The 14,227-nt window shown below is 34.0% G+C and overlaps 2 protein-coding genes, 1 long non-coding RNA gene and 2 other non-coding genes across 6 annotated transcripts; 4 read left to right on the top strand and 1 right to left on the bottom strand.

The window, feature by feature from the left end:
- Positions 1–4,140: 4,140 nt before the first annotated feature.
- Positions 4,141–5,267, bottom strand: LOC123219158. The gene is made up of 2 exons (XR_006502823.1): positions 4,763–5,267; positions 4,141–4,592 (listed from the first exon to the last, which is right to left on the bottom strand). It is a non-coding gene; the product is annotated as an uncharacterized LOC123219158 (long non-coding RNA).
- A 195-nt stretch (positions 5,268–5,462) lies between these two features.
- LOC123219157 (zinc finger BED domain-containing protein DAYSLEEPER-like) lies at positions 5,463–10,148 on the top strand. 2 transcript variants are annotated; one of them, XM_044640927.1, is made up of 2 exons: positions 5,463–5,845; positions 7,476–10,148. In XM_044640927.1, exon 2 carries the CDS (start codon positions 7,510–7,512, stop codon positions 9,178–9,180), a length of 1,671 nt encoding a protein of 556 aa, XP_044496862.1. In that variant the 5' UTR covers positions 5,463–5,845; positions 7,476–7,509; the 3' UTR covers positions 9,181–10,148. The 2 variants fall into 2 exon arrangements, with proteins under 2 accessions (XP_044496862.1, XP_044496861.1); XM_044640926.1 differs by having other exon boundaries at positions 5,472–5,845; positions 7,488–10,148.
- A 1,067-nt stretch (positions 10,149–11,215) lies between these two features.
- On the top strand, positions 11,216–11,286 carry TRNAG-GCC. The gene has a single exon. It is a non-coding gene; the product is annotated as a tRNA-Gly (tRNA).
- Positions 11,222–14,121, top strand: LOC123219204 (putative pentatricopeptide repeat-containing protein At3g15930). The gene has a single exon (XM_044641004.1). It carries the CDS (start codon positions 11,450–11,452, stop codon positions 13,739–13,741), a length of 2,292 nt encoding a protein of 763 aa, XP_044496939.1. The 5' UTR covers positions 11,222–11,449; the 3' UTR covers positions 13,742–14,121.
- LOC123219856 lies at positions 11,295–11,377 on the top strand. The gene has a single exon (XR_006502934.1). It is a non-coding gene; the product is annotated as a small nucleolar RNA snoR121 (small nucleolar RNA).
- Positions 14,122–14,227: the final 106 nt, after the last annotated feature.

Genomic DNA, 14,227 nt, shown 5'->3' with positions numbered 1-14,227 from the left:
CGGGCGGGGCCTTCTAAGGAGGGAGCCTGGGTTTCCTTGACGCATCCTTTTGGTTTTGGCAGCAACGAGACAATAGTGAAGGTAGGGAGGAGTGGAAGGCTACAACTACGATATAATGCAAAATCTTCCAAAAACTTACAGTAGATTTATTCCATTGGCATTTCAGCATATCCTACCTAGATTCAAACTCCAATTTCAGACCATTGATTTATAAGTGGGTAGGTAGTCGTCTCTCGTCTAGGGGAAGCAATTCATATCAACTTATCTTCTGATCCATCGATGTCTCATACCTCTGATGAAAGAGAGTAACTTTTTATTATAATGAGCTGCAATCGCTGTTTTATTTTCTTATAAAGTAATATGAAATTATTAGCTTGAGTTTAAATTTAAAATACAATAAATAAATTTTTTTTTTTTTCATCTTACAAATATAAAACATCACTAAGGAAGTGGGGGAGGAGAAGAAGAAAAGATCCCTAACACTAAGTATCATCATCTAACAATTATAATTAAATAAGCGAGACGAGTTTTAGAAAAATCTAATTATCTTTTTTTTATTTTTAAATAAGGAACCTATCTTTAACTATTTTTCTTATATAATTCTTTAAAATCAAGTTCTTCTTAAGACAATATCTTTTGTAAATTAAGTTTGTATTGTATTGTAAAACTTTTTTAGAGTTGTCAGTAATATAATCGTAAACATAAATTCTCGAATAACATGTTGACCCATGTTAAAAACTTTTATGTATTCAATCAATACACACTTTTTGTTACTCTCGTAATAGTGGTTAATAATGTTGATAAACCAATTCTAACTATTGCTATTATAATTTACTTTGCACAAACTTTAAAATTGCATACATCAGTTGTTAGCAAGAAATATCTACAATAGTTTAGCATTAGAGGAATGACCCTCATTGAAAATACTAAAGTATCATTAGACTTTGGTTTATCATTATTCAAATGTCTCCTGAAAGATAAACAAAGTTTGTGACCTATTCATCCTTTTGGATTCTCTATTAAAAAAACATGACAATGTGGACCTCAAACAATCATATTCTCATACACATCCCAACATAGCCTACAAATGGCTCATGCCACTGAGAAGACGAAACTCAACACATATGAATATCTCTAAGACATAGCGTTTAACTTGTCAAGGGCAAATAAACTACGCTACAAAAGTGTCCTCTTGCAACAGGAATTGATTTTTGGAGTGAAGAGATCTTCGACCTTGAGCAACCCACTCTCTATCCTCGAAAAATAAAATCTAAAGAATCAAATTAGAGTATGTACATACTGCTTGTCCTAATTAAATGAGATTAGGAATGGCAGTCAGAATTTGCTACACCATAGGCATATCAACACATGAAAAAATTCTGTGATTTCTTTGACGAAATCTGCATGCTTCAGAGGAATACTCATCATACCCGAACTTGGGTGGTGTCAGCAGGGTATGGCATTTACCATGCCGATGCCATGTATGAGTCATAAACTTGTTCTTTCTTTTAAATAAAATTTTGAGATTCATGTAATATAAAAATAAGGGAAAGTATATATACGTAATAATGCATGTACATGAGGCATACCATGTAAGGTGGAGAGCAAACATAAAAGGATTGGGGACCATGCATGCTAGCTAGCTATGGCAATACCAACTATCTCATCCACCCTTCTATGAGATCTTTTAGCACATGTATCCATGTGATGGCATGGGCTCTTTTTGAACTGTTTCTGAATTTTTTAACTTATTTTGGTTTCCTATACTCTTTATTTCCATTAAACATCAAGAAATCATTATCATTGAATATTTTTACACCATATAATATACCTTACAAGAGTATATTGTTAATAAAGAAAAGTACTGTGGCTACCATCCTCCAGCCTTCAGCTTCTCTACAAGCTGCTCGCTACATTGTAGAGAAGGATTTTCTTTCTCTCTCTAGTTCTTTCTCCGCAGAAAGATGAGTAAATTGTAGAGAGCAAGCTAGAGATATATATATATATACTTAATTATATATCAATGCGTATATATCCAAGTCCAGTCATGCTTTTCCACAGCTTTCTTGAACTTCTTACTCAGTTTATCTTCCTTCTTATCGATGTGGAGTCGAGAAGTTCCAGAAAGCCGTGGGAAGAAATGGCCAACATCAAGGACATTCTTGTTCATTAGAGCATGAAATTCTCTTAAAAAATGCCAATTCAGCTGGTTTGATCCTACGAAGAAGGCTTGTTGTGCTGTTTTCACAGTCTGTAAACTTCTTCTCTTGTTATGTTAGAAGCCATATTATTTCTAGCTATAGCATTGTGAACTCCCATATTATTTCTCTTATTTTCTTTGCTTTTTCCTTACATCCCTCGTGCAGATTAGCTTTATTGAACAAATCGCGGGATACAATTTTGGACCGGCACTTGAAAGGACTTTGAGAGCAAACAGAGATTTTAGTTTTGAAAGTTTAAGGGGAGCTTAAACTACTCTAAGCAGGAAACAAAGGGGGATACTTGGTGTATTTTTAAATATGGGAATATACTTTAGCTTGAGTGGAAGTAAGAAATTAGTTGAGCGAATGAGGAGTGCTTGTTTGTATTTAATTTATGCTTGTAATCGATAGTAAGATAAAGTTTAATTTTCACGGCCCTCTCTCTCTTTCTTTTGGTCTCCATCCGGGTGCCAACTGAACATGAAAGGCTAAGAGAAAAATATAATTTTTTAAACTTTAACTATAAAAAAATTATTAATTTTTAGTATTTAAAAAAAAAATAATTTTTTTTAATATTATTAATTAAATAATAATTTTATTCTTAAAACTAATAAATTTTGTTAATTTTAATAATTCATAAATAAATATTTAAATTTTTAAAACTTCGTATACGAGATTTTAGAAATATACTAAGCTTTAGTGGGAAAAAAGTCCCTTGGGCTTTTTAAAATACAAAATTTACGACAACAATATTTTAGAGGTTACAATCTATAGACGTTTCTTTCTAGCAGATGGATCATGAAGCAGTGAATTATATTAATATCACTGCATAAGCAAAAAAATACTAAATTAACAGAGAAGAAACTTTAATTTCATCAAATTTTTTCTTCCATATATTACGAATTCTAGGGTTTCCATCAATTAAAATTCTGTTTGCCGATTATGTAAAATGTATGCAAGTTGAAGTTGTTGAGACCTTACCCGTACAATCCGAGAAAAAAGCAGATTGGCAAACTGTTTGTTTCTGTGTCACAGAGAAGATTCCTCCGCTTTTTCACTCTCTCATTGCCATCATCGGTTCTTTCTCTCGGTTTTTTCCGATTTTTATTCTTCAATAATTCAAAACCTCAGCTGTCATCTCTTTAATTGTAAATATAATCTTGATTTTCTCTGCTTATTCTGAAAATCTAGGGGCCATCTAATCTGGAAGCATAACCGTGAATTGCAAATATAAAATATAATTCTATAGAGTTTCCACAGGAATTTTGATGAATAAAATATTTTTCATTGAAAAATATTTATTTGTTAAATTTATTAATAAAATATTTTAAATTTTTTAATGAGTTGATAAAAAGACAAAAAAACCCTTTAAAGTAAATAATAATTAGCCGTCAACATTTTTGTAATTAGAGAGTAAAAACATTGGAGAACAATATCAAAAAAAAAAAAAATAGTGTTGAAAATAAGAAAACAACATAAAAAAAATCACTATAAGACAATAAAAAATTGAAGGTAAATGTTAAAAAGCCATTAAAAGGTGTCTTAAAACAAGAAAACAGCATCACAAAATCATTAAAATAATGTCAAAAGTTGAAAATATTGAAAAGATATCAGACCAATTGACTTTCTCTTGGCCCCCTCCACTTAACCTTGGATTGATCACAACCTGGTTAAATCTTTGTGATTCTGATAAATCGAGATGTTTAGTTTCACCGTTAATTAAGATAGAAAATATATAAAAGTTAGAAAAGTTCAGATTGTCAAACTCATATCGTGTGGATCTTGCACCTACCGTCTGATAGTGCTTCTTGTCGTTATCTACTTATTTTGTCAAACTGAGATATTTGGTCTCATTTTTAGTGTTTTTTGACAATCAAGAAATGGTAAAAAAGAAGAATAGAAAAAAGTAAGATGTGAGGGAAGTAATAAAAACATGAAATAATAAAATTAAAAAGTAATTTATTTGAATTATTAGAAGTGTAGGGGAAAGTAATTACAAAGTAATAACAAATATTTTTTTACAGTTAAAAATTATTCTTTAACTAATATTGGTGGATAAAAAAATTTGATTTTTTACATATAAAAATAAAAAATTAAATATTATTTTACTTTTAATCACTAACTTTTTAATAATTTTATTATTAAATAAATATCTAAACCTGAATACATTTGAATAGTCTCACCCACTTAAAAAAAAAAAATGGTAAATTTACTCCATAGAAAATGACTCCTTTCCCACAAACTCCATCTCTCTTCCTCTTCCATTTCAATTTCAGTCCAGTAAAAAATCTCTGCAAAATTCATTTCAGTCTGTAACCACCCCTCTCCCTTTCTCTTTCCTCTCAATCTCTGCCATCGTTTGCTCTTTCTCTTCCACCACCGTTGTCTGTACTATGTTGCTCAGATAACAATGGCAAAAATTTTTCAGACTTCTTATTGGCATAATTTAAAAGTTTGCTTTTGTTATGTGTAAGCAACTAAGAATTTTTCAACTTATTATCATTGCATTTGAGAGATGAACCATAATCGGTAAACCATTACGGTTAAGACAAAATACTTACCGTTCGATAGCAGGGCGACACACGGGTACCGCCGTGGCAAAAAACGATCGATAGTCTGATATCACCAAAACGGTTTGTTGTTCGATTTTCCGATCATCTACCTCACCTCATTACGCCGGCAATTAACAACATCACATTTCACATAAAAATCAACCTAACAATTTGAAGTCAGAAAAATCCCTAAGCCCAACCAAAAGCACAACCACTTTAAACCCTAACCAAACCAACTTCATTTATAGCAATAACCAATTACTCAATTAATAAACATCAAAATTACTTCAAATAATGACAATAACAACACTTAATTTCGATAAAAAAACAATTGAAAAAAAAAAAAGACCTCAAAGCGGCTAATGGGTTTTTTTTATTCCTTCTGTTTCAATTGGTTTTCAAAAAATGAACATTGCGCTTTTATAGATGGGTAATTTCGTCCACTAATTTTTTATGAATTTGGTTTTGTTAGGCGGTGAGATATATATTTATGCTTTTAACAGGTTTTCAATGCACCTTCAATTAGGGTTAAATATGTAATTTCAGCAAAATTAATGTCAATGAAATTCACCCTATGACTCAAAAAATAAATAAATAATAAAAGTTCCAGACTCAATAATTGGGGTGAAGACCGCTCTATTCACAACCACTCCTCAAAATCAACCAGGGAAACCCATGACTCTGTAAAAGGGAAATATTTAATTTTATTTTTTAAATAAATATAAGGATTGAATTTACGATCCTATCCTCGCTCAATATAATTAGAGTCAAATTTATCTCCAATAGAGGCCTGAAACAGAAGGAAGCTCATAAAGTGGTAGCCCTAGCCCTAGCTCAATTCTGGTCTGGTCCATTAGGGTTTTTTTTTTTTTTGATGCTTTCTCAAAGCTCTAAACCTTCAAGCTCAAGCCCATTAACTCCGTCTTCTACCTCCAATTTTCTCCTGTAACCATAATTCAAATTTTTTATTTGAATTTTATTTTTTTTTTCCAATTTCCCCGAAATTTTCAGTATCGAAACCCTAGATTCGAATTTTCTGAGCGTTTCTCGGTCTCTTTCTCGCCCTGTTCTCCTTTAGATCCATCAATAAAGGTAAGCTTCACTGCCTCTGTATGTTTATTTGATGTTTAATTTGTTTTTTAGTTTTTTGTTGCTATTTTTTTGCTCTTTGGGATCTTTTTTCGTTTTAAGATCTGATTTTTTTTTTCTTTTTGATCTTTATATTGCTGGGTTTCGTTCAAAATCTTCTACTTTTGGATTAATTTTGAGCCTTCTAGCTTAACTATGTAGGCTTCATTGTGTGTTGGTGTTTTTAGGGTTTTTCCGGTGTTTTGTTTCTTAGTTTGGTTCAAACTCTTGCTTGTTGGAATTGTTTGTTATAAAGTTCTTCACTTCATGCTAATCTTTTTGCTGAATTGTAAATAGCGAAGGTACAACCGTGTTCAGCCATTAGTCTTGTTCTTAAAGTTAGGGTATTAATAGTGTGACTGACGCAGGCTGGGTTTATGTTTAGAGGATATCTGTAGCGCTTTTTGTATATTGTTGGTTATTATTTACTGATGCTGCGCTAATAGTATACTGTGAGTGTATGGTGGGCGTCTCTCTGTTCTGAATGGCCCACTTTTTGACCGGTGACTTGTTAAGTTCATCAAGTGGTGAATTTATCCTTTTGTACCTTGAGAGTATTTCCTAGTGTTAGAGCGGTTAGTTCCCAACTCCAGCTGGAGACAAGTTAGATTGCCTGTTGCCAATTGTGCTATGTGAATTGCATCCATTCCTGTAGTGTTTTTATTTTCCCTAATTGTTACCATGCGAGTTTTTTGGTTGACAGGAGTTTCTAACATGCAGGAAGTATTTTTGTAGCTATACAACTTATTAGTTCATTATATGTGATACAGGGTCCTTGTCTTCCATGTGGATCTAACTGATAACCTATGTTTTTTTTTGCTTCTGTTACCATCCCTTTTAAAGTTTCTAGGTTTTGTGACTGCATTCAGTTGAGTTTTTTTCTTGGCACTGAAAGAACTTTTGCAAGGAGCACTTAATTCTGTGATTCTTTCCTTGTGATGAAGTTTCTTTGTTGTCTTTTAAGGGGTGATTATCATTGCAAAACAATATGTAATATGAAAAGTCATAATTGATTCTCTTAAGTGATATGCCTTTAAATTATATCCCCTCTTAAAGTTGTTTGGATGACATTTATTAAGAATTTTTCCATAGGATTTGTAATTGAGTGGGGCTGATTTATAAAATTGAAATAGTGGGTTTAATATGTTGCTTAGCATTTTTTTTTTTTTCCAATTCCGAAAGAACTACTGAACAGTTATTGTGCATGTAAGAAGATGGAATAAAATTTCAATTGAGGGCTTTCTATGTTTATTGTGGGATTTAAATTATGATGATAACAATTTTGGCTATCTTCTAGATATGAGACGATTGTCTAGTAAGAAATAAACCTTTCTCTTTGAACATTTTGAAATAAACCCGCTGATCCCTAAAAAAATTATGCATATGAATAATGCGGCCAAGGATTTTGGTGGACTTTGAACCAGCTTGGCTGTTTCTTTCTTGGATGAATTTATAATATTTTTCTTTCCTTTGTAGCTGCGAAATTTGCTTGATTTTGTATTATTTTGTTATGTTTCTATACTTTGTTTTCAAAAAGTTTTCAATGGTATACCTTAATTGTTCATTGTAATGATTAAAGCTTTTAATGCTGTAGTCTTCTTTGCAGGACTATTCTTTCTTCCATTTAGATGGATTCTCCTATTGCAGCTGTGATGCCTACTACTCCTATTGATAACAATGAACCACCTGGTTCAGAAACACAACCTAATAAGCGTAGGAGAAAGAAGTCTATTGTGTGGGAATACTTCACTGTAGAAACTGTTGGAGCTGGATGTACTAGGGCCTACTGCAAGCAATGCAAGAAATCATTTGCTTACATTACTGGTTCAAAGCTAGCTGGAACCAGCCACCTCAAACGACATATTACCATGGGAATATGTCCTGTAAGCCGCCAGAAAAATCAACAATCTCCGTACATTCCAAATTCCAAACCAGGGAATGCCACTGATCCACCCAAAAGACGCTACAGATCACCTGCTGGATTTACTAGCATCCCTTTCAATCAGGATCGGTGCAGCCATGATATTGCTAAGATGATCATTATGCATGATTATCCCCCCCACATTGTTGAACATTCCGGTTTTGTTGATTTTGTTCATACTCTTCAACCGCAGTTTAATGTGGTCAGCTTCAACACCATCCAAGGGGATTGTGTGGCAATGTACCTGAGAGAGAAGCAAAGCCTTCTGAATTTTATTAGTGAAATTCCTGGACGAGTGAACCTTACATTGGATTTGTGGAATTCAAATCAAACTGTTGGCTATGCAGTCCTTACAGGGTACTTCATCGATGGTGATTGGAATTTGCATCGTCGAATTCTTAATGTTGTTATGGTTCCTTCACCAGATTCAGATGTTGCCTTTAATCAAGCCCTTGTGACTTGCCTATCTGACTGGCATCTGAAGAGCAAGTTGCTGACCCTCACACTTGATTGCTCCTTTTCAAATGAAACCATAAATCGACATCTCAGAGGCTTCCTTCCTGTCAAGAACCCACTTATGTTGAATGGTCAATTGTTAATAGGAAATTGCTATGCTCGTGTTATAAGTCGCTTGGCACAAGATGCAATAGGAGCAACTGGGGCAGCTGTCAAGAAAATCCGTGATAGTGTAAAGTATGTCAAAACTTCAGATGCTCATGAAGAGAAGTTTCTTGAGCTGAAGGAACAACTTCGAGTGCCTAGCACAAAAGAACTGTTCATTGACGACCAAACTAAATGGAACACAACTTTCCATATGCTGGTGGCTGCTAATGAGCTAAAGCAAGTATTTTCCTGTTTAGAAACCTATGATCCTGATTACAAAATAGCCCCTCCATCAATGGATGAGTGGAAGCAGGTAGAAATTCTCTGCATATACTTGAAGTATTTCTTTGATGCAGCTAACATCTTAACTTCTCCAACATATCCAACTGCCAGTGCCTTTTACCATGAAGTGTCAAAAATTCAATTAGAGTTGACACAAGCAGCCATGAGTGAAGACCCCTTTGTCAGCTACTTGACCAGACCTTTGAAAGAAAAGTTCAATGAATATTGGAGAGAATGCTTTCTTGTATTGGCGATTGCTGTTGTTATGGATCCAAGGTTCAAAATGAAGCTCATTGAGTTCAGTTTCTCCAGGATATATGGTGAGGATGCTGATACCTGGATCAAGGTTGTTGATGATGGCATTCATGAACTCTTTGATGAATATCTTCTGCTTGCACTTCCTCCTCCTGATGCTTTCATGGAAGAAATGAATGAGGTCCTCCCAAAAAATCAAACTCTTCAAGAACAAATCCCCGAGAAGACACTCCACTAGAAGAGATCCCTCAAGAAGGAACCTATCAGGAAGGGCATCCTCAAGAAGGTACCTATCAAGAAGGACACTATCAAGTAGGAAATCCTCAAGAAGGACACTATCAAGTAGGAAATCCTCAAGAAGGGCACTATCAAGTGGGAAATACTCAAGAAGGGACCTACCAAGTAGAAAATCCTCAAGATGAGACCTATCAAGGAGGAAATACTCAAGAAGGGATCTATCAAGAAGGAAATGCTGAAGAAGGGATCTATCAAGAAGGGATCTATCATGAAGGAAATACTCAAGAAGGAACCTATCAACAAGGGACCCATCAAAGACTTCCTGAAGAATTACCATCACATGGCTCTCAAGATATGCCACTTATCACTATTGGAGACGGGCTTTCCGATTTTGAAGTCTACATCTGTGACTATACAAGTACTCAGCCATCAAAATCAGAATTAGATCAGTATCTTGAAGAATCACTCTTGCCTCGTGCGCAAGAGTTTGATATTTTGGATTGGTGGAAACTAAACCAACATAAGTATCCAACTCTTTCCAAGATGGCTTCTGATATTTTGTCAATACCATTTTCTACAGTTGCTCCTGATTCTGTGTTCCACACTACTAGCAAGAGGATGGATGCCTACCGGACCTCGTTGCGCCCAGTTACATTGGAGGCACTTATCTGTGCCAAGGATTGGTTCCAGTATGGATCATTATCATCCGAGTTCACCAATTCAATTGTGAAAATGGAATTTTAGGGGTTTAGGTTTTGTTTTCCTCTTACTGGATATGATAGATGGTTTTGCTCCCAAGGTTTTTAGGTGTTTGGTTGATAGCAGTTAATTTTTTTTCCTTTTTCTTTTTCCTGTTGTGATCTTTGTTATTATGAAATATCTTTAGTGTAGGATACAGTTCTGCTACCTAGGAATTGCTGATTTGCTGTTGCTGTTGGATTCAGTGGATGAAAGCTAGAGTTAATGCCATTTCTTGTTATCTTAATATGTTTTTCTTATCACATATAAAACGATCAAGAGATATAAATTTGGACATTCAAGCTTAAAATCAAGCTATACATATGGATTCTGACTCTGAATAGAAGTAATTTGGTGGCACTAAAATATTGCAAGCTTAAATTAACAATAAAATTATATGTATTTATTTTGGATATATAAATATATATTTATTTTAGATGTATGAATATGTACATGTTTATATGTATTATCATATAAGCAATAAAACTATGTGTATTCATTTTGGGTACATAAATGTATACACATTTATATGTGTCATCATGTGATTGGATGATTTTGAATTAAAAATAAAATAATAACCAATCATATGATGACACATATGAATGTGTATATATTTGTGTATCCAAAGTGGGTATACATAGTATTACTCTTATATGAGTGGGTGAGTTTAACAGATAAAATGATATTCAATTATATGATAACATGTATAAGTATATATATATTTGTGTATTTAAAATAGATATATATAATGTTACTTTTAAATTAATTAGTGAGATGATAAATGAAAATGAATGATGATTCAAGGTTATAAATGTAATAAAAATTTCTATTTTCATGTTTTATTTTGATATAACTCGATTTATCCACGTTCTATTTTAATTTAACTTATTTCATTTTGAATGTAAAATGATCATAATTATCAGTATTTTATGATATAATATAATATAAATAAAAAATTATATATATCATAAGATCTATTGAGTTAACATAATATAATAAATATATTTTATGATATGATATTAATATATTTTTCAAAGAAAATTGATTTAATAAAAGTGTTATGAGAAATTTAAAAAATGCTTAAGATATTTTATAAAATAGTGTTGTATCAACCAGAATTTTGTATTATTTTATTATATTATTTTTTGGAAAAACGCATTTTATAATATAATACAAGATATAAAAAATTCAATTTTCCATACATGTTTGAATATGTTGAACTAAAATACTTAAATGCTCTATAAAACTTGCCAGGTAGTTTTTATTAATATTATAATAATAAGAGTGCTTGTCATCAAGCACCAGTGGTCTAGTGGTAGAATAGTACCCTGCCACGGTACAGACCCGGGTTCGATTCCCGGCTGGTGCATATTGTAGAGCTGTGATGACAAACCAAAATGGATGGCAGGGTCCATCCTATCGTCTGATAAGTTGAGATGACAGCAAGTGCCGTCTGAGCTCTATTTTTTATTTTTATTTCTTTAAATTAGTATTTGTAAAAAGGAAAAAATATTCTGATTTATAATGGAAGAATGAGTAAATGGTTTATGCCACTGTCATCACATCCCTCTGACATTCACATTCTCCAAATCCCATTAAACTTTTCAAAACAAAAACCTTTGATCTTCACCCGAATCAAGATGTTTTCGTCTTCAGCTTCTTTGGCTTCAGTTTCTCCAACCCACATCACTCCACCCACTCCCCAAACCCCACTTGTAACCCTCCTTGAAACCTGCAAATCCATGGACCATCTTAAACAAATCCACTCCCAAACAATCAAAACAGGCCTTTTTACAAACCCGACCATCCAAAATAAACTCATTGCTTTCTGCTCTAATCATGAAAATGGGAATATGAACTATGCATGTCAAGTTTTTGATAAAATTCCCCAACCAAGTGTGTTTGTCTGGAATACCATGATAAAAGGGTATTCTAGGATTGATTGCCATAAAAATGGGGTTTTGATGTACTTGGATATGCTTAATAGTGATGTTAGACCAGACAATTATACGTTCCCCTTCTTATTGAAGGGTTTTTCGCGTGATTTTGCTTTAGAGTTTGGTAGAGAGTTGCATTGTCATGTGGTGAAATTTGGGTTTGGTTCTAATGTGTTTGTGCAAAATGCATTGATTAGTGTGTATTGTTTGTGTGGTGAAATTGATGTGGCGCAAGGGATTTTCGATATGAGTTGTAAAGATGATGTGGTTACATGGAATGCTATGTTTTCAGGATACAATAGAATGAAGAGGTATGAGGATACCAGGAAGCTTTTTGGTCAGATGGAGAGGAAAGGAGTGTTATTTACTTCAGTTACCTGTGTTTTGGTGCTATCAGCTTGTGCTAAATTGAAGGATCTAGATGTTGGAAAGCGGGTTCATAGGTATGTCAAAGAGTGCAACATCGAACCCAATTTGATATTGGAAAATGCTTTGATTGATATGTATGCTGCTTGTGGAGAAATGGATGTTGCACTTGAAATTTTTGGAATGATGCGGAATAAAGATGTAATTTCTTGGACTAGCATTGTTTCAGGATTTTTGAATAGAGGACAAATTGATTTAGCTCGTGAATATTTTGATGAGATGCCAATAAAAGATTATGTCTCATGGACAGCCATGATTGATGGTTATCTTCGAGTGAATAGGTTCAAAGAGGCTTTAACTCTTTTCCGTGAGATGCAAGCCTCAAACATAAGACCAGATGAGTTCACCATGGTCAGCATTCTTTCTGCTTGTGCACATTTGGGGGCATTAGAATTAGGAGAATGGATAAAGACTTACATTGACAAATATAAGGTGAAAAATGATACATTTGTGGGGAATGCTTTGATAGACATGTACTGTAAATGTGGAAGTGTTGAGAAAGCACGAAGCTTATTCAAAGAGATGCCTCGAAAGGACAAATTTACATGGACAGCCATGATTGTTGGTCTTGCCAATAATGGACATGGTGAAGAAGCTCTTAATATGTTCTCTGAAATGCTTAGAGCTTCAATAAAACCTGATGAAGTAACTTATGTTGGTGTTCTTTGCGCCTGTACTCACACTGGCATGGTAGATGAAGGAAGAAAGTATTTTGCTGGCATGACTACCCAACATGGGATTGAGCCTAATGTGACACATTATGGATGCATGGTTGATCTTCTTGGCCGAGCTGGGCATCTTAAAGAAGCTCTGGAAGTTATTAATAATATGCCAGTGAAACCAAATTCAATTGTCTGGGGAGCTCTTCTTGGCGCATGTAGAGTTCACAGAGATGCAGAAATGGCTGAAATGGCAGCTAAGCAGATTCTTGAGTTAGATCCTGATAATGGAGCTGTTTATGTTCTGCTTTGTAACATATATGCCGCTTGCAATAAGTTAGATAAACTGCGTGAAGTTAGACAATTGATGCTTGATAGAGGAATCAAGAAAACCCCTGGCTGCAGTTTGATAGAGATGAATGGCGTTGTCCATGAATTTGTTGCTGGGGACCAGTCACATCCTGAAACCAAAGAAATCTACTTGAAGTTGGAAAAAATGTCTAGAGACTTGAAATTTGCCGGGTATTCGCCTGATACTTCGGAGGTGTTCCTTGATGTAGGGGAAGAAGATAAAGAGAGTGCAGTTTATCAGCATAGTGAGAAATTAGCTATGGCATTTGGGCTGATCAATTCAGAAACTGGAACCACGATTAGAATCGTGAAGAACCTCAGAATGTGTGTGGACTGTCACCGTGTGGCGAAATTGGTCTCAAAAGTGTATCATAGAGAAGTGGTTGTACGGGATAAAACTCGATTCCATCATTTCAGGGATGGTTCATGTTCATGTAAAGACTATTGGTGAGATGAATAAGGGTTTGATTGGCATTTGATCATCAATTGTTATTTCGCCTTTCCTCCTAGGAGCATTTGATGCCAGAGAACACAATTTTGGGTTTGCTTGTGTCAGTTGAATATCTTCAAACTCAAACTTAATACAAGGAGCATTGGATTGGAGCCAGTGACATTTTCCACTTTTCTATAACTAATTGGAGTTTCATAACTTACTGGATTTGTACTATAAAACTAGATCTGACAGTGTCATCATGAATTGCCATTTTTTTTTAAGTATAATTAGTTTTGTGTCGATTTTATACATAGAGTCTGAAAATCGCAGCCTCTAGTAACAACTCTTGTACAGTACAAATTTAGAGAGGCATAGCAATGGCAGCTTTTTGCTCACTATTTTCTGTTTGTTGACCGCCTTGGTTAGTCTAAGACGGGGATAATATAGTCATTTTCATAACTACAATACTAAATCAGCCATATTCATTCTAAAAGCTAAGAAATA

The sequence above is a fragment of the Mangifera indica genome, chromosome 6, assembly GCF_011075055.1.
Source record: "Mangifera indica cultivar Alphonso chromosome 6, CATAS_Mindica_2.1, whole genome shotgun sequence".
In the NCBI taxonomy this organism is placed as follows: Eukaryota; Viridiplantae; Streptophyta; class Magnoliopsida; order Sapindales; family Anacardiaceae; genus Mangifera; species Mangifera indica.
The sequence above is the reverse complement of the archived record's forward strand: the minus strand, read 5'-3'. Positions and strand labels throughout refer to the sequence as shown.